Genomic DNA, 20,773 nt, shown 5'->3' on the forward strand with positions numbered 1-20,773 from the left:
GAGCAGCAGACCACAAACACACACTTTCTGCCTCACATCCTGTTTCCAAACACAAGCAGGATGATAGCCACTATGATCAGAGCTGGCCGCCGGTGCCGTTCCAATACTTAAAGTGCATCCTTTCTTCCCTCCTTGCTTAAATTAATGTCTCCCTTTGATCCGATCAGGCTGCAGGCGCAGTTCCAACACTTCGAAGATGCATCCTTCCTTCCATCCATATGATTTGATCAGGCTGTGGACTTAGAATTGTGCCCCCCCCTTGTCTCCTACCTTAATGAAATCACTGATCTGAATGGGTATGATTAGATAGGTGAAGGGAACAGTCTCCTACTCAACTCTGTTAGATTAGGTTTGATTCTGCTGGCCTTCCAGAAAGAGAGACCATGGAGTTGTTAGATATTGTAACAGGCCTTTGGCATGAAGGAATGGGAGGGTAAAGGCTCACTCACTACTATACAGTCATTACACACTGATGTGAGAGTTCCTTTCTGCACAATGTCAAGTCTGTGTAGGTGTGTGTGTGTGTGTGTGTGTGTGTGTGTGTGTGTGTGTGTGTGTGTGTGTGTACGTGGACAGGTGTGTTTATAGAGGGCTGAGACGGGAGGGAAAGGCAAATCCATGGTGCTCCTTATCTGGTTACAGAACAATGTTGTCCAGGTATAGAAACATTTCTCTATTTATTCACCCTCTCTTTCTCTCCTTCTCCCCCTCTCCCTCCCAGTTGTCTCTGTTCTCTCTCCCTTTGTATTTTAATGGGAAACAGGAGGAGAATATTATTCAATATTGTGTAAATAATTTTACAGTGAGCAAACCAATCTCTTCCACTCACTTCCACTTGGATGGCCCCACACAGTGGGCCTTTATCACCAGGCTCCTGTAATTACACAGTGATTCACCAGAGAGAGCGTGAGAGAGAGCACGAGAGAGAGAGAGAGAGAGAAGAGAGAGAGAGAGAGAGAGAAGAGCGAGATGAGTGAGTGAGGGAGAGCGCAAGAGAGCGAGAAGAGTGAGATGAGAGCGCAAGCGAAAGAGAGAGCAAGCGAGAGAGCGAGCAAGCGCGAGAGAGCAAGAAAGAGAGAGAGAGAGAGAGAGAGAGAGAGAGAGAGCAAGCGAGAGAGAGCAAGCGAGAGGGGGAGAGAGCGGGGGAGAGGAAAAGTGGAAGCCAAACAGTCCATTACATGCTTTGCTGCAACACTGGAATCCTTCTGACCTGACTGACCTCTCCTTGTCACAAACTACCAGGAGGAACTGATCCTCTTCTCATCACTGTGGGGGGGGGGGGCTGACTCACACTCATGGGCAATGGAGGCTAGTGACTGGGAAACCCATTCAACAACACACATTAAGCCACACATTCAAGCGCTTACAAGCATTCACACACACACACGCTCCAGATGATATGCAGTTCAAAAGGACAAAGCTGTTCTTCTATTCAGTCATAGTTCACAGACGAGACAAACTCCCCTCCACCCAACCTGCCTGACTCACGCCAGACTACCCATCAATGCCAAGAGGAACACACTACACACAGCTGTCTGTCCTACTCACTCCTTACGTGTGTCAGTGTGTGTGTGTGTATATATATATATATATATATATATATATATATATATATGTGTCTTTTCAGAACAAACAGGGGAGGAGGCCAGACCAGGCAAAGCTAAGCCTGTTGATCAAGCAAGAGGAAGGACAGACGAGACCAGTCACATGAAACCACTACCCCAGCTCTCCATCACACACACACACTTTCCAGCAGCAACAGGTCACCCTCAGCAAACTGTCTCTCTCTGTCTCCCTCTCTCACACACACACACACCTCCCTTCCTTGTCTTATCGACAGCTCCTGTTCAAGCATTGAGATTTACCCATGACTGATATCTAAACCGGAAAAGTAACTTCTATTCTTTGGTTTCATTGACGGGATGCGGGCGGGCAGCAGCTTTTCAATAGAGCTCTACGGACGACTGTGCTGACCCCTCCCTCTCTCATCTCCTTTCTCTCTCCCTCTGTCCCTCTCAATATTCACATATACTCCTCCCTCTCTCTCTCTCTCTCTCCCTCTGTCCCTTTCTCCCTCTAAATATCCCATCTCTCCCCCCTCGCTCAGTTCCTTTCTTTCTCTCACTCTCCCTCCATATCTCTCCCTTGGAGGCATATACTGTAGGATGGACACTGTCAGAACCTGTCATTACTGACAGTTAGGCTTTCACTGTTGTTGCCAAGCAACCAGTGACACCCACAGGTGACCAACAGAGGCGGACAAATTTAAGGGCCAATCAAACAGGACAATATTACCAGGCCAAGTTTAAGGGCCATTCAAAAAAGACTACGTTGCAGCTTCAAATTTAAGGGACCAATCAAAAAGGACTATGTTGCACCTTCAAATTTGACAATAAAAATTAAATTACGATGTGACCATTGGACATATAGCCACCACAAATATTAACAGACTTTACAGAACAATGACTAAGGATTTTACTACCTCAATTTGATATGTCAGAATAATAAATCACCATGATATCACAACAGTCACATGAGGAGATGATATCACAACAACAGCCACCTGAAGAGATGATATCATAATGTCATCATGATATCATTATGTTATCCAAACTGTTTGATTTCATGAAAGCCCTAGATGTATTCTACTACTTCATCTACTTGCTGCTCTGTTCTCTAGAATAGCCCAGCGATTACATCATCCTCTATGCAGTTGCTATACTCCAGTGAGCCTGGAAAAGACAAACAGGAAATGACTTGAAAAAGGCCTCTGTAAAGGGGAACTTGGGCTGACTGAGCAGCACTGGGTCCTGTTCATTGGGGATAGTGCTGAGCGATTAGTGCTTTTTGAGGTCGGTTCGGTTTGAAAAAAACTGAACGAAATGGAATTCAAATAATTGAACCGACGGTCTTGTTTAAAAAACAAAAAATAACCAACATTTCGGTGAATCGCTCAGCACTAATTAGGGAACAAACATAGCAAAACTTTTCAAAATGTTATGCACTGGAAAACTAAAATGTGTGTTTCTTATTGGACAAGTCAAAGACGTCCCCTCCCTGTTTGAGTGCCTAATGAACACAACCCTGATTTTTAGAGTGTGTGAGAAAGTCCTGGCCATTTAGCACTGTAGACTTCCTTCATGACAACAGCGAGAGACCTGGGATATTTACTGCGTTCATTACCTGCATGAAACTATGTTGTGTCTGTCTCTTGTTGATTGGTGGTTTAGTACAGCTAAGCTACTGTAGTTAAAAATATATTCTAATTTGTTTCTCACGTGGAAGGATTAAACAAATATACTGTACACACAGAGAGAGAGAGAGAGAGAGAGAGAGGAGGAATATACTGTCCACAGATAAAGAAGAGGAATATACTGTCCACAGATAAAGAAGAGGAATATACTGTCCACAGATAAAGAAGAGGAATATACTGTCCACAGATAAAGAAGAGGAATATACTGTCCACAGATAAAGAAGAGGAATATACTGTCCACAGATAAAGAAGAGGGGAAGAGGTAAATAGGAGGGAGGGAGCGCGATAAAATGATTGTACAACTAGAGAGAAGAGAAGGAGGTGTAGATAAAGAGATGGAGGGAGGGATCGAGGGAAGGAGGGAGGGCGTGAGAGCAATACATTTCTTATGTTGACGGCTGCAACAACTATACTGTACTACTCTAGAGAAGAGGGAAGATTAGATGGAGAGATGGAGGGAGGGAGGGAGGGAGGGAGGGAGGGAGGGAGGGAGGGAGGGAGAGCTCTCCAGCAATACAGTAACTCACTGTCAGAAAGGTATGATGTAACACACACACACACATTCACTCTGCAAGTCTTCTCTTCCTCTACTGCCACTAAACACATCCCTCCTTTCATTCACCAATACTTCTCTACTGCCACTAAACACATCCCTCCTTTCATTCACCAATACTTCTCTGCCACTAAACACATCCCTCCTTTCATTCACCAATACTTCTCTACTGCCACTAAATACGTCCCTCCTTTTCTTCACCAATACTTCTCTACTGCCACTAAACACATCCCTCCTTTCATTCACCAATACTTCTCTACTGCCACTAAACACGTCCCTCCTTTCATTCACCAATACTTCTCTACTGCCACTAAACACATCCCTCCTTTCATTCACCAATACTTCTCTACTGCCACTAAACACGTCCCTCCTTTCATTCACCAATACTTCTCTACTGCCACTAAACACATCCCTCCTTTCATTCACCTATACTTCTCTACTGCCACTAAACACATCCCTCCTTTCATTCACCAATACTTCTCTACTGCCACTAAACACATCCCTCCTTTTCTTCACCAAAACTTCTCTACATAGCTCTGTCAAACAAAGCAGGCTCTAACGTCACATGGTTACATACTGTAGTTACAGGCCCTTTCACAGGAGACAGTGGATCTAAAATTCACTAACTGACTAAAAGAACCCAATTGCAAATATATTCATAACATGCCGCATACTGGTTAGCTGAATGTTCATTACATGTAAACACTGGCAGCTGAAACATAACATGCAGCATACTGGTTAGCTGTATGTTCATTACATGTAAACACTGGCAGCTGAAACATAACATGCAGCATACTGGTTAGCTGTATGTTCATTACATGTAAACACTGGCAGCTGAAACATAACATGCCTCATACTGGTTAGCTGTATGTTCATTACATGTAAACACTGGCAGCTGAAACATAACATGCCTCATACTGGTTAGCTGTATGTTCATTACATGTAAACACTGGCAGCTGAAACATAACATGCAGCATACTGGTTAGCTGTATGTTCTTTACATGGCAGCTGAAAGCCAAATAGCAGTAGACAACACAATAGTGTGTATTGATGTTCTTGTACATGCCTGCAAGACGGTGCATTTAACCCTCTAAAATCCATAGGGTATCAAAGACCTATGCACATTAGACTCCACATAGTATAGCACTTGTGCATCTTTGTCAACAGCAGGAGGGCAGTACGCAACACACAGATGGAATCTAGCCCCAGCGGAGTTATGGAAAGACATGGTTGGCTGGAGCTGTGTGTGGTGCTGTGTGTGGTGTGTGTGTGTGTGTGTGTGTGGTGTGTCTGTGTCCTGCCTTCTCTCCGCTCTAAAAAGACCAGTTTTGTGTACGAGCAACAGGCACCACACTAGAGGGGAGGGCAAATACCACGAATAGCAGCAGCTTGAGAGAAATCACACACACACACACACACACAGCAATAAGGTGGTAAATAAAGTGCAGTGAGTATACTGTAGTGAAGGGAGAGAGGATGATGATTTAGAACACTATGATTTAGAACACTGATTTAGAACACTACATAGTTCTGAGATGTAAACACTGGCAGCTGAAACATAACATGCCTCATACTGGTTAGCTGTATGTTCATTACATGTAAACACTGGCAGGTAGCTTAGTGGTTAAGAGTGTTGTGCCAGTAACCGAAAGGTCGCTGGTTCTAATCCCCGAGCCGACTAGGTGAAAAATCTGTCGATGTGCCCTTGAGCAAGGCACTTAACCCAAATTGCTCCTGTAAGTCGCTCTGGATACATTGAAATGACTAAAAAAAAAAAAAATTTCTAAACAAAAAAAAATTCTAAAATAAAAATAAACCAAAATAAAAACGTACTAAGCTCACTTTTAACGAATTGTCTTTCTCTCTCACAGTTCTATATCTCGCTGGTTCAGCTTTGGTCTGTGCTGCTATGTCAGGTATATACAGGGTAGACCTCCCAGTAGACTCATGTACTGTCTATCCAAACCTCTTATTAAATGTTAAACGTAGGTAGGCCCCTCCTCCACAATTACTGCTGATACATGTAGAGGGTACATGGGTAGGCTAAACACACACACACACACACACACACACACACACACACACACACACACACGAAAGGGGAAGGAAAACTGGTCCTTATCTTACACTTTCACTAACACACATTCTAACTGTCACAAGTACACAGTAAAAATAATGAACGTGCTAGGCTGTCAGTTCACAGGGCCAGCTTACAGGTTTAAGATGACAGAGGGAAGCACTTCAATTCAGGGTTAGGAGCTGGCTTACCAGTGTTGTGTTCATTAGGCCACAAAATAATGATTTTTAAATGGTTTGCAACAGAAAAATAAAATGACTGTTTCTTATTGGATAAGTCCATGTGTTGGTCCCTCCCTGTTTCAATACGTTTTATTCCATTTTGTGCCTAGTGAACACAACCCAATCAAATCCTGACAAGATCAAAACCTAGTGTTGTCTTCAGATTTCACCCAACCTCCAACTGAGGATGTTGCATGCCCCCATACCAGAACGGGATTAGACAACCAGACACTAGCAATACAGAAACAGTGGGTGGAGCCTTAAACAGCTGCACATTTCAATTAGCTTTGTTTTTGATCAATGTAGTTTAGTCGTGCTATTGTAGCATGTGCACACTTGAAATGTAAATTCATGGCTGATCTAGATACAGTATCTACCTGTCATGTCTATACACACTAACATAACTAGTGATATTGTATTCTGTCACAGGTAGCCTAGCGGTTAGAGCAGGGGTGTCAAACTCATTTTAGCTCAGGGGCCACATGGAGGAAAATCTATTCCCAAGTGGGCCGGACCGGAAAAATCATGGTACATATAACTTAAAAACAACAACTTCAGATTGTTTTCTTTGTTTTAATACGATCAACATACAACATAAAGCTGGAGCCTGAGGACAGTGTGTCCAAAATAGTACAAGCACAACATCACTATTAATCATAAAACACGTCAAGTTTATTTGAAAATTCTAAAGAAAAAGAACACACAAACACACAATGCCTCAGTGATTAACAGAACTGTTTCATAGATCACAGAACTATATCAGGGTGTCATTTCTCAGGCAGAAATGTAGATAAAAATAATGAAATCCTGTTCCCCAAACAAGTGCAAGAACCACAGAGTCAAGAATAGGTTAAATATACAAATAAAATAAAATCAATTAAAAACAATAGCACATCAACATAAAAACATATAAACATAAATCTGAAAGCGTTGCTCAAACTCCCGTAACAGTCCCGTTATTTTATCTTTGAACCGCTTCATGTCTGCCACATGTTGGGTCGCGCACACATTTTTCAGACAGGGGAAGTGAGCTGCATCACCACCGGCAAGTTGCGTCTCCCACAATGACAGCTTCAACTTGAAAGAACGTATGCTGTCATAATACTGCGTGACAACTTTGTTGCGCCCTTGCAGCTGTTTGTTCAAGTTATTCAGGTGCTCTGTAACATCCACCATAAATGCAAGGTCCTGCATCCATTCTGCGGAATGAAATTCTAACACTGGTTTGCCCTTTTCTTCCATGAACTGTTCAATTTCTTCTCGTAAATCAAAGAAACGCCTCAGCACAGCACCTCGGCTTAACCATCTTACCTCAGTGTGGTATGGCAGGCCATAGATGTGGTCTTTCTCTCCGAGAAGGATGTCAAACTGACGGTGATTCAGGCTTCTGGATCGGATGAAATTAACAGTTTGGATGACCACCTTCATGACGTTATCCATCTTTAATGACTTGCAACACAAAGCCTCCTGGTGCAAAATACAGTGAAAAGTCAAAAAATCACATCCTCCATTTGCAGATTGCACTTTCTCTCTGAACTTTGTCACAACGCCTGCTTTTTTCCCGATCATTGAGGGCGCACCATCTGTAGCCAGGCTGACAGCACAGGACCAGTCCACTCCGACCCTGTCCAGCGCGCCGACGAGTGCGGTAAAAATATCAGCTGCTGTCGTTGTATCTGTCATCCGCACCAACTCCACGAACTCCTCGGTGATGGTCAATGTGTCATCAACTCCGCGGATGAAAATGGCCAGTTGTGCAACATCTGTAATGTCCGTGCTTTCATCAATTGCAACCGAAAACGCAATAAATGACTTTACTTTTTGCTTCAACTGGCTGTCCAAATCCACTGAAAGATCGGAAATCCTGTCTGCAACTGTGTTTCTTGTCAGGCTGATATTTGCAAAAGCCTGCCACTTTTCAGGGCACACAATCTCCGCTGCCTTCATCATGCATGTTTTTACAAATTCACCCTCACTAAATGGTTTTGAAGCCACTGCGATTTCATTAGCAATGAGGTAGCTAGCTTTCACTGCAGCGTCACTGATGTCTCGGCTGCGAGTAAACACAGACTGCTGTTTCTTCAGACCCGCCAACAGTTCATTCACCTTCTCTCATCTCCGCTGTCCTTGAAAGTTGTCATATTTGTCGGCATGAAGACTCACATAGTGGCGACGAAGGTTATATTCTTTCAGCACTGCAACATGCTCTGAACACACCAAACATACAGCTTTCCCATTCAATTCAGTGAATAAATAGGATGACCATTTTTCTTGGAACACTCTGCACTCTGCGTCCACTTTTCTCTTTTTTGACAGAGACATATTGGGGCAATGAGGGTGCCAAAGCACATAATGTTAAAAGTAGAAACCGTAATAAATATCGCGGGCAAAACAAAGTAGCTCATTGGCTGCACGTGCTTGACCTACTTGCTCTGCCCCGGTATAAAACAGTTTGCTTGCTTAACACAATTGCTATTGCGCCATCCAGTGGACGCAATTGGAACAGCAGTTTATTTTATTGAAAAATTGCAGCGCATTTTTATACTTTTCAAAATTATTATTATTATTATTATTATTATTATTATTATTTTATTTTTTTAAATCATCTCGCGGGCCGGATTAAACCCGTTTGCGGCCCTGATCCGGCCCGCGGGCCGGACGTTTGACACCCCTGGGTTAGAGCGTTGGTTACGAGCATTGGTTACGAGAGTTGGGACAGTAACCCAAAAGGTTGCTTGTTCGAATCCCCGAGCCGGCAAGGCCGTTCTGCCCTTGAACAAGGCAGTTAACCCCCAACAACAACTGCTCCCCGGGCACTGATGACGTGGATGTCGATTAAGGTATTCCCCCCCGCACCTCTCTGATTCAGAGGGGTTGGGTTAACTGTGGAAGACACATTTCAGTTGAATGTATTCAGTTGTACAACTGACTAACGTTAGGCATCAGCCGCTTTATATCCAAGAGGAAACCCTCTCACAGAGCATCTTCACCACTTCACCCCAGAAGCTTACTGCTAACTACTCTCTCCAGATGTAGTATCAGATTGAAGTGGGGGCAGAGAAAGCTCAGCCAGCCCCTCACGTAAACCAATAACATGCAGGAAAGTGCATTCCCACAGAGAGAGAAAGGGAGAGAGAACAAGACTAAAATGACAGAAGATGAAGAGGAAAAACCCATTCACATGGTTGTTGTGTGATGTCATAAAGAGAATAACAAATACTGTACTCCTGAATCAAAGTCCTGAACAACTCTTCAAATAACATGCAACTGTAGGCCTATTTCACACACAGTATGTCTACGTCTATTGGTCATTTGTCATTGGCCACCAAGGAAATTCCTCAAATAGTCAGTGGTCAACCTGTGAGAGATGAGCAATATTCAAATATCTCCTCTGATACCATCAGGCAGAACTGACAGCTATAGAACTAAACACTGCAATGCATGGCAATGACTGGTACCGATAACACAAAGGCCTCTTTTGCATATATAAGAGCGAGAGAGAGAGAGATTTGTATATTTGACCTCTCAGCTTCCCTATCAAATCTAAACATTTCAAGCAGACAACCTAAGAAAATGTATAACAATGACAAATGGTTTGATGAAGAATGCAAAAACCTAAGAAAGCAATTGAGAAACCTATCCAACTCAAAAACATAGAGACCCAGAAAACCTGAGCCTACGCCTTCACTATGGTGAATCACTAAAACAATACAGAAATAAAACTACGGAAAAAGAAGGAACAGCACGTCAGAAATAAGCTCAATGTAATTGAAGAATCCATAGAATCTAACCACTTCTGGGAAAATTGGAACACACTAAACAAACAACAATACGAAGAGTTATCTATCCAAAACAGAGATGTATAGATAAACCACTTCTCCAATCTTTTTGGCCCTATAACAAAGAACAAACAGCAAAAACATATACATGATCAAACACAAATCTTAGAATCAACTATTAAAGACTACCAGAACCCACTGGATTCTCCAATTACATTGAATGAACTACAGAACAAAATACAAACCCTCTAACCCAAAAAGGCCTGTGGGGTTGATGGTTTCCTAAATGAAATGATAAAATATACAGACCACAAATTCCAATTGGCTATACTTAAACTCTTTAACATCATCTTCAGCTCTGGCATCTTCCCCAATATTTGGAACCAAGGACTGATCACCCCAATCCACAAAAGTGGAGACAAATTTGACCCCAATAACTAACGTGGGATATGAGTCAACAGCAACCTTGGGAAAATCCTCTGCATTATCATTAACAGCAGACTCTTCCATTTCCTCAGCGAAAACAATGTACTGAGCAAATGTCAAATTGGCTTTTTACCAAATTACCGTACGACAAACTATGTATTCACCCTGCACACCCTAATTGACAAACAAATATACCAAAACAAAGGCAAAGTCTTGCTTTGTTGATTTGACATGAGGGCCTGCTATACAAATTTATGGAAAGTGGTGTTTGGAGGAAAACATACGACATTATGAAATCCATGACCAAACAACAAGTGTGCGGTTAAAATTGGCAAAAAACACACACATTTATTTCCACATGGCCGGGGGGTGAGACAGGGATGCAACTTAAGCTCCACCCTCTTCAACATATATATCAACAAATTGGCGAGGGCACTAGAACAGTCCGCAGCACCTGGCCTCACCCTACTAGAATCTGAAGTCAAATGTCTACTGTTTGCTGATGATCTGGTGCTTCTGTCCCCAACCAAGGACGGCCTACAGCAGCACCTAGATCTTCTGCACAGATTCTGTCAGACCTGGGCCCTGACAGTAAATCTCAGTAAGACAAAAATAATGGTGTTCCAAAAAAGGACCAGTTGCCATGACCACAAATACAAATTCCATCTAGACACCGTTGCCCTAGAGCACACAAAAAACTATACATACCCCTAAACATCAGCGCCACAGGTAACTTCCACAAAGCTGTGAACGATCTGAGAGACAAGGCAAGAAGGGCCTTCTATGCCATCAAAAGGATCAAAACATTTGACATACCAATTAGGATCTGGCTAAAAATACTTGAATCAGTTATAGAACCCATTGCCCTTTATGGTTGTGAGGTCTGGGGTCCGCTCACCAACCAAGAATTCACAAAATGGGACAAACACCAAATTGAGACTCTGCATGCAGAATTCTGCAAAAACATCCTCAGTGTACAACGTAAAACACCAAATAATGCATGCAGAGCAGAATTAGGCCGATACCCGCTAATGATCAAAATCCAGAAAAGAGCCGCTAAATTCTACAACCACCTAAAAGGAAGCGATTCCCAAACCTTCCATAACAAAGCCATCACCTACAGAGAAATGAACCTGGAGAAGAGCCCCCTAAGCAAGCTGGTTTTGGGGCTCAGTTCACAAACACAAACAGACCCCACAGAGCCCCAGGACAGCAACACAATTAGACCCAACCAAATCATGAGAAAACAAAAAGATAATTACTTGACACATTGGAAAGAATTTACAAAAAAACTGAGCAAACTAGAATGCTATTTGGCCCTAAACAGAGAGTACACATTGGCAGAATACATGACCACTGTGACTGACCCAAAATTAAGGAAATCTTTGACTATGTACAGACTCAGTGAGCATAGCCTTGCTATTGAGAAAGGCGTAGGCAGACTTGGCTCAAGAGAAGACAGGCTATGTGCACACTGCCCACAAAATGAGGTGGAAACTGAGCTGCACTTCCTAACTTCCTGCCAAATACACTGCTCAAAAAAATAAAGGGAACACTAAAATAACTCATCCTAGATCTGAATGAATGAAATAATCTTATTAAATACTTTTTTCTTTACATAGTTGAATGTGCTTACAACAAAATCAAACAAAAATGATCAATGGAAATCAAATTTATCAACCCATGGAGGTCTGGATTTGGAGTCACCCTCAAAATTAAAGTGGAAAACCACACTACAGGCTGATCCAACTTTGATGTAATGTCCTTAAAACAAGTCAAAATGAGGCTCAGTAGTGTGTGTGGCCTCCACGTGCCTGTATGACCTCCCTACAACGCCTGGGCATGCTCCTGATGAGGTGGCGGATGGTCTCCTGAGGGATCTCCTCCCAGACCTGGACTAAAGCATCCGCCAACTCCTGGACAGTCTGTGGTGCAACGTGGCGTTGGTGGATGGAGCGAGACATGATGTCCAGATGTGCTCAATTGGATTCAGGTCTGGGGAACGGGCGGGCCAGTCCATAGCATCAATGCCTTCCTCTTGCAGGAACTGCTGACACACTTCAGCCACATGAGGTCTAGCATTGTCTTGCATTAGGAGGAACCCAGGGCCAACCGCACCAGCATATGGTCTCACAAGGGGTCTGAGGATCTCATTTCGGTACCTAATGGCAGTCAGGCTACCTCTGGCAAGCACATGGAGGGCTGTGCGGCCCCCCAAAGAAATGCCACCCCACACCATGACTGACCCACCGCCAAACCTGTCATGCTGGAGGATGTTGCAGGCAGCAGAACGTTCTCCACGGCGTCTCCAGACTCTGTCACGTCTGTCACATGTGCTCAGGGTGAACCTGCTTTCATCTGTGAAGAGCACAGGGTGCCAGTGGCGAATTTGCCAATCTTGGTGTTCTCTGGCAAATGCCAAACGTCCTGCACGGTGTTGGGCTGTAAGCACAACCCCCACCTGTGGACGTCGGGCCCTCATACCACCCTCATGGAGTCTGTTTCTGACCGTTTGAGCAGACACATGCACATTTGTGGCCTGCTGAAGGTCATTTTGCAGGGCTCTGGCAGTGCTCCTCCTGCTCCTCCTTGCACAAAGGCGGAGGTAGCAGTCCTGCTGCTGGGTTGTTGCCCTCCTACGGCCTCCTCCACGTCTCCTGATGTACTGGCCTGTCTCCTGGTAGCGCCTCCATGCTCTGGACACTACGCTGACAGACACAGCAAACCTTCTTGCCACAGCTCGCATTGATGTGCCATCCTGGATGAGCTGCACTACCTGAGCCACTTGTGTGGGTTGTAGACTCCGTCTCATGCTACCACTAGAGTGAAAGCACCGCCAGCATTCAAAAGTGACCAAAACATCACCCAGGAAGCATAGGAACTGAGAAGTGGTCTGTGGTCACCACCTGCAAAACCAGTCCTTTATTGCGGGTGTCTTGCTAATTGCCTATAATTTCCACCTGTTGTCTATTCCATTTGCACAACAGCATGTGAAATGCATTGTCAATCAGTGTTGCTTCCTAAGTGGACAGTTTGATTTCACAGAAGTGACTTGGAGTTACATTGTGTTGTTTAAGTGTTCCCTTTATTTTTTTGAGCAGTGTATATGACAATATTAGAGACACATACTTCCCTCAGATTACACAAACCCACAAAGAATTTGAAAACAAATCCAGTTTGGATAAACTCCCATATCTTTTGGGTGAAATACCACAGTGTGCCATCACAGCAGCAAGATTTGTGACCTGTTGCCACAAGAAAAGGGCAACCAGTGAAGAACAAACACCATTGTAAATACAACCTATATTTATGTTTATTTATTTTCCCTTTTGTACTTTAACTATTTGCACATCATTACCTTCTGATAACCAGGTGGCGAATCGCATCTCTGCATGTCTGGCAGACATATCAGTATGGATGACGGATCACCACCTCAAGCTGAACCTTGGCAAGACGGAGCTGCTCTTCCTCCCGGGGAAGGACTGCCCGTTCCATGATCTCGCCATCACGGTTGACAACTCCGTTGTGTCCTCCTCCCAGAGTGCGAAGAGCCTTGGCGTGACCCTGGACAACACCCTGTCGTTCTCCGCTAACATCAAGGCGGTGACCCGATCCTGTAGGTTCATGCTCTACAACAGTCGGAGAGTACGACCCTGCCTTACACAGGAAGCGGCACAGGTCCTAATCCAGGCACTTGTCATCTCCCGTCTGGATTACTGCAACTCGCTGTTGGCTGGGCTCCCTGCCTGTACCATTAAACCCCTACAACTCATCCAGAATGCCGCAGCCCGTCTGGTGTTCAACCTTCCCAAGTTCTCTCACGTCACCCCGCTCCTCCGCACACTCCACTGGCTTCCAGTTGAAGCTCGCATCTGCTACAAGACCATGGTGCTTGCCTACGGCGCTGCGAGGGGAACGGCACCTCCGTACCGTCAGGCTCTGATCAGTCCGTACACCCAAACGAGGGCATTGCGTTCATCCACCTCTGGCCTGCTGGCTCCCCTACCTCTGCGGAAGCATAGTTCCCGCTCAGCCCAGTCAAAACTGTTCGCTGCTCTGGCACCCCAATGGTGGAACAAGCTCCCTCACAACGCCAGGATAGCGGAGTCACTCACCACCTTCCGGATAAAGTAATCCTTCTACCCCCCCCTGTCATACCACAGATCACGTTCATGAGCACAAGCTCCAAGCATTCCTTGCCTCCAGCACTAGCCCTGCAGGCTGAGATGTTCACAAGCTAGTAGTTCTCACCTGGCTGCCTGTCGGCTGCTCTCGTTCACCTGACACGCACTTTCTCTCCCTCTCTCTCTCTATGTGCGAGTCCTAAATGGCACCCTATTCCCTACATAGTGCACTACTTTTGACCAGAGCCGTATGGGCCAGGTTGCCATTTGGGACACAACTCTCTCCCCAGCCTGACATTGTACAACAACAAGCACCTGACTATGAGGAGCTGTATGTATCAAGAGTCTCATTATATGCAACAGAGTAAGTCCAGTCTCTGTCCTGACCTGGGTGTCAACGCGGGACTTTCTGCACTTCATAGAACTTCACAATTCACACTCACTTAGCAGCGTTGTAACTTCTAACCAATCGCTATACCAAACCTTAGTCTTGGTTGAGTTAGGGTGACACTACTTTAGTTCTCAGGCAGGGTGATGTCACCGCACAACACTCACTCTGGTGCTAGGCTAACCAGCTAGCAATACCTCATCTGCTAAAGACACCGTAGGGACGACACTGCATGAGAACCACAGACATCAACTTCAGAGGTGTTTGGAAACCGGTGTATGTAGACTTACCATAGGGCCTAGGCTAAACATGACATAAGGCTCTTCTCACCTCTTTATCAATATATTTGTCAAGCCATGTTTGGAGAACTACTAGTCAGCACTAAAGCACAGGAGAGGAGAGGAGAACAGGAAGATAAGAGGAGAAGACTGAAGAGACCATTGTACTGCAGCAGTTAACCATACACTGCTGTTTAATATTCACAACATACAGACAGACAAACACTCACACCGGAACCCGTTGCTATGACGGCCAGGGGTTTCTGTGGCAACAGCAGAAGACACTAAACTCAACAGAGATTTAGTCACTTCCTGTCTCGTTCACTCCTTCCTCTTCTGAGTGTGTGAGTCCACTGAGGGACCTAGGAGTGTGTGTGTCAGAGTCCTCTCAACCAAGGCCACTAGCTACTTTAGGTGTCATCACCACAACACACTAAACACACTTTTCTTTTCTATACTTCTACAGTATCGAACACTTCAAACATCACACGACAGTGAGCAGGTATGAATGAATGTGTATAGCATGTTAGATCTGGTACCAAATACATATTATACAGGGAGAAAGTAAACAGCACATCTAATGGGGAAACTGCAGCACTGCAAGCAGGTTTCAACACACATACAAAAACCTCAACCTCAAGAGGGATTGCTAATACAAATAGCAGAGCGATTATCGCCACCAAATAAGGCAGTCCTAAAATGATATGAAATGTGAGAACTAGGGCGCATTATGACTGAAAAGGACATAAACATGTCTAACCTTACACAAGTCAACATGTTTCATAAAATACTGACGTGTGTACTACCAGGCTAGCACAACAGGTAGTAAGGTGCGTCATATGGTGGAATGGAACAAGGATATTCACACGCACACACACACTTTTACCTTGAATGACCGTTCATTAAACCTTGTTTTAATCTACAACACTATTTAGGTTTTCTATTCAAGATCACATTGCCAACCATCGTTGATCTCAGCAGTATGTGAGAATTCCAACTATCTGTTCCTCAACAACAGAATGACAAGGCAATTAAAGTCTTAACAGGGAAGTCTGATAGAGAGTAGTTACAAACACACACACACACACACACACACACACACACACTCTGATGCAAAGCCCATGCCAGCGATTACAACAAACACCATTGCAATAGCTGAGATGCAACACTGGAACTGGAATACAAAACAGGCCCCTGTTTCCTTATACAGTGGGGGGGGGGAAAGTATTTAGTCAGCCACCAATTGTGCAAGTTCTCCCACTTAAAAAGATGAGAGGCCTGTAATTTTCATCATAGGTACACGTCAACTATGACAGACAAAATGAGGAAAAAAAATCCAGAAAATCACATTGTAGGATTTTTAATGAATTTATTTGCAAATTATGGTGGAAAATAAGTATTTGGTCAATAACAAATGTTTCTCAATACTTTGTTATATACCCTTTGTTGGCAATGACACAGGTCAAACGTTTTCTGTAAGTCTTCACAAAGTTTTCACACACTGTTGCTGGTATTTTGGCCCATTCCGACATGCAGATCTCCTCTAGAGCAGTGATGTTTTGGGGCTGTCGCTGGGCAACACGGACTTTCAACTCCCTCCAAAGATTTTCTATGGGGTTGAGATCTGGAGACTGCCTAGGCCACTCCAGGACCTTGAAATGCTTCTTACGAAGCCACTCCGTTGCCCGGGCGGTGTGTTTGGGATCATTGTCATGCTGAAAGACCCAGCCACGTTTCATCTTCAATGCCCTTGCTGATGGAAGGAGGTTTTCGCTCAAAATCTCACGATACATGGCCCCATTCATTCTTTCCTATACACGGATCAGTCGTCCTAGTCCCTTTGCAGAAAAACAGCCCCAAAGCATGATGTTTCCACCCCCATGCTTCACAGTAGGTATGGTGTTCTTTGGATGCAACTCAGCATTCTTTGTCCTCCAAACACGACGAGTTGAGTTTTTACCAAAAAGTTATATTTTGGTTTCATCTGACATTCTCCCAATCCTCTTCTGGATCATCCAAATGCACTCTAGCAAACTTCAGACGGGCCTGGACATGTACTGGCTTAAGCAGGGGGACACGTCTGGCACTGCAGGATTTGAGTCCCTGGCGGCGTAGTGCGTTACTGATGGTAGGCTTTGTTTCTTTGGTCCCAGCTCTCTGCAGGTCATTCACTAGGTCCCGCTGTGTGGTTCTGGGATTTTTGCTTACCGTTCTTGTGATCATTTTGACCCCACGGGGTGAAATCTTGCGTGGAGCCCCAGATCGAGGGAGATTATCAGTGGTCTTGTATGTCTTCCATTTCCTAATAATTGCTCCCACAGTTGATTTCTTCAAACCAAGCTGCTTACCTATTGCAGATTCAGTCTTCCCAGCCTGGTGCAGGTCTACAATTTTGTTTCTGGTGTCCTTTGACAGCTCTTTGGTCTTGGCCATAGTGGAGTTTGGACTGTGGCTGTTTGAGGTTGTGGACAGGTGTCTTTTATACTGATAACAAGTTCAAACAGGTGCCATTAATACAGGTAACGAGTGGAGGACAGAGGAGCCTCTTAAAGAAGAAGTTACAGGTCTGTGAGAGCCAGAAATCTTGCTTGTTTGTAGGTGACCAAATACTTATTTTCCACCATAATTTGCAAATAAATTCATTAAAAATCCTCCAATGTGATTTTCTGGAGAAAAAAAATCTGTCTGTCATAGTTGACGTGTACCTATGATGAAAATTACAGGCCTCTCTCATCTTTTTCAGTGGGAGAACTTGCACAATTGGTGGCTGACTAAATACTTTTTTTCCCCACTCTAGGGCTCCAGACTCCCTAAGAACACTTCTGTTTTCTCTCACATTGGAAGTGTGGATCAATGGCAGACTATTTGCATTCTTTGTCCTTCACAGACTGTGGTGAGAGACATTTCCCTTCCTTTCCCACTGCAGGTTGAAGTCTCCCCCAGGTACATATCCGGCAGAATTTGTATTTATCTGCTTTTATTAATTGTTATCCCTGCCCCCCCAAAAAAGGCAATAACCAACTAATGAAACTCTCTCTCTTACCGTTTAGCCTCTTCCAGATGACAGAGGTACTCGTAGGCCATGTTCTGCTGCCTCCTCTCGTCCATCTCCTCTGCTGTGAGTCGCTCCACACCATCCAGAACGGCTGGAAAACAACACACACTAGGTGAATACTAGCTTTGCTCATGAAAAAAAAACAAATTATGCACTCACTAACTGTAAGTCGCTCTGGATAAGAGCGTCTGCTAAATGACTAAAATGTAAATAACAGCATAGCTGTACAGGAAACACTCATGAATTTACAAACGTTCACAGTACACACACTGAGTTGAGTCTAGCTCACACTCAGATTTATAGTAAACACACACAGATTTGCAGACACACACACAAACAAACAAGTAGGGAAGATTTTTTTATTTTTTTATTCAAGAACTTCCCTTCAAATTAACAGTGAGACTTCTCATTTTGCATGTAGGAGGGGTAGGGACTGTCTAGCAAATCACATCCATCCCGAATATCAAAACTGGCATAGTTGTGTTGGCCATCATCATAAGCACAAAAATGTAAATTGACTCAAGAAATCAGGTGTTCATTCATTCACAGGCTGATTCTGCTCAGCTGTCATGGTGAACAGTCCCCAGTGCTAGGCTACTCCAACCCCTCCCAGTCTGGTTAGAACTTGGCCTCACCACCAGTTCCACATATTGAGATGATTCAAGGGTTACTGATCGGGGGAGGCCAACTTAGCTTTAGTCACACAGTAGCTAAATGTAGGCTAGCCTATACCAACTTTGTTTAAACATCTTGTTTGACATTTTTCATTTCTGTGGAAAATGGTTCTTATCACTTCAAGTGATCCAGCAAAATATGCCAAATGAAATGCACAGGAGTTTCTTACAAAGAACTTGGAGATACTGCGAGTAATAATTCTAACTTGTTCTGCAGGAAAACAAAGCTCCGTGGTGTGGGCTAGGGCCTAGGCCTGCGTTCCCAACCTTTTTCGGTTACTGTACCACCAATTGAATTTCGCTCTGCCAGGAGTACCCCTGAAGTACCCCCTCATGTGCATTTTACCAGTAGGCCTATGGTCTCATTTCACGTACCCCCTTTGGATGGGCCAAGTACCACCAGGGGTCCTAACACCCCTGGTTGGGATCCACTGGCCTAGGCTAGAGAGACCGAAATGGTTACACCGGATAGGCCCACATCTTCCCGCCTGCACGGTACTGTATTTTTAGAGCTGGGAGGGAGAGAAATAAAGGGGACATGAGCGCTCGCATTATAAGAGCTCTTTCAGCCTCCTTCTGGTGGTCTAGGCCTTCTGAATAACGAGCATGTCAATTATAATCTAGGCTACATGACCATTAGAGAATGGAAAATGGAAAGGTCTAAAGATTGTCACTTACAGTTTCCAGGATTTTATTGTGGGGTTTTATTCTACTGACTATGATTAAAATGATTATTATTGAGCAGCCTTAAACTCATTTATTAGCCTGGTAAACTTATCAAACAATTAGGTAATTTACAGTTGCAGTAATCTTCAATGCAGTTGACAATCCAGTAAGTAAGTGTTATGGTTCAACCTTAGGCCAAGGCTATTGACTGACTCAGGCAAGTCTAGTTCACCACTAATAATAATTATAATTATACAAATAATTATTATTATAAATTACATTTGTAAAACACTTTTCATTATACAGAATGATTTCAAAGTTCATAAAATCACAAATTTAAACAAAATATAAAAATTATATAATTATTTTATAAAATACAATAAAAAAAGACAATATCCGAATGTAAATGTTTTTATTAATATCATCAATGATCCAGTACTATATGGGGCTACTAGTTTACATATCAATAGACTATAGTAGGCGATCAATAGATTCCAATGAATCGACCAGGTAAACCAGTCAACTATTGCATCTTCTTGCTACCTTCGATTCCCTATAAGAAAACAACAATTTTATCATTTACTGTGAAAAATGCAAACATGTCAAAATTCTGTGGGTTAGTGCTATCCGCAATCCTTGGGACGTCCCTACCCTAGACGTCCCTACCTTAAAAACTTAACCCTAACTTTAACCCTTACCATTTTAAATTCAATTACTTCAATGACGTACCAAGGATCTCGGATTGCATCGACCAAATTCAATGTAGGTTAACGTCATTCGATGTAGCTACGTAAAATTGCAATATTATAACCGATGTAGATGAAAACGCGGAAGTCAGAGCCTACCTACCACGCTGTCAAAAGTCAAACCAAAGTCAAACACATGAATATAAATAGAAAGAAGACGAAAAAACGCATTTGAAAATGTATGTATTGATTAAAACAATTAACTAATTGTTAAACTTCTGTAAACGGAGGTAAAATAAGATCAAAAGGTGAGCGAGCAGGAAAAGTTTTTAGATACTCACACCCATATCTCGGCCGAAGCCCGTCTGCCTCGTCTGAGGTTGACATCTTCTCTGACTAAGTGTTATAATCCTCAATCTCCGAGTTGATTAGGTCAAATTATAGTAGCTGAGATGATAGCCTACAGTTTCGTCCAGTTCTCTTTGTGGGCTATATAATTGAAAAAGTCGGGAAGGCGCTCTCGGCCCCCTTGTTGCTCCACTGCACTGTTTGAGACGAGAGCTGAGACTTTTTTTTTCTTCAAACCTAACTGA

The 20,773-nt window shown here is 43.6% G+C and overlaps 1 protein-coding gene across 1 annotated transcript in view; it reads right to left on the bottom strand.

Moving 5' to 3' along the window:
- iqgap1 (IQ motif containing GTPase activating protein 1) overlaps positions 1-20,773 on the bottom strand; it is a 71,648-nt gene extending 50,875 nt beyond the window's left edge. Inside the window, exons 1-2 of the mRNA XM_041899204.2 lie at positions 20,522-20,773; positions 18,143-18,245 (exon numbers count right to left, since the gene is read on the bottom strand). Coding sequence (XP_041755138.1) covers positions 18,143-18,245; positions 20,522-20,567 — 149 coding nt within the window. The 5' untranslated portion in view covers positions 20,568-20,773. The remainder of the gene's footprint in view (positions 1-18,142; positions 18,246-20,521) is intronic.

Source organism: Coregonus clupeaformis, chromosome 30 (genome assembly GCF_020615455.1).
Source record: "Coregonus clupeaformis isolate EN_2021a chromosome 30, ASM2061545v1, whole genome shotgun sequence".
In the NCBI taxonomy this organism is placed as follows: Eukaryota; Metazoa; Chordata; class Actinopteri; order Salmoniformes; family Salmonidae; genus Coregonus; species Coregonus clupeaformis.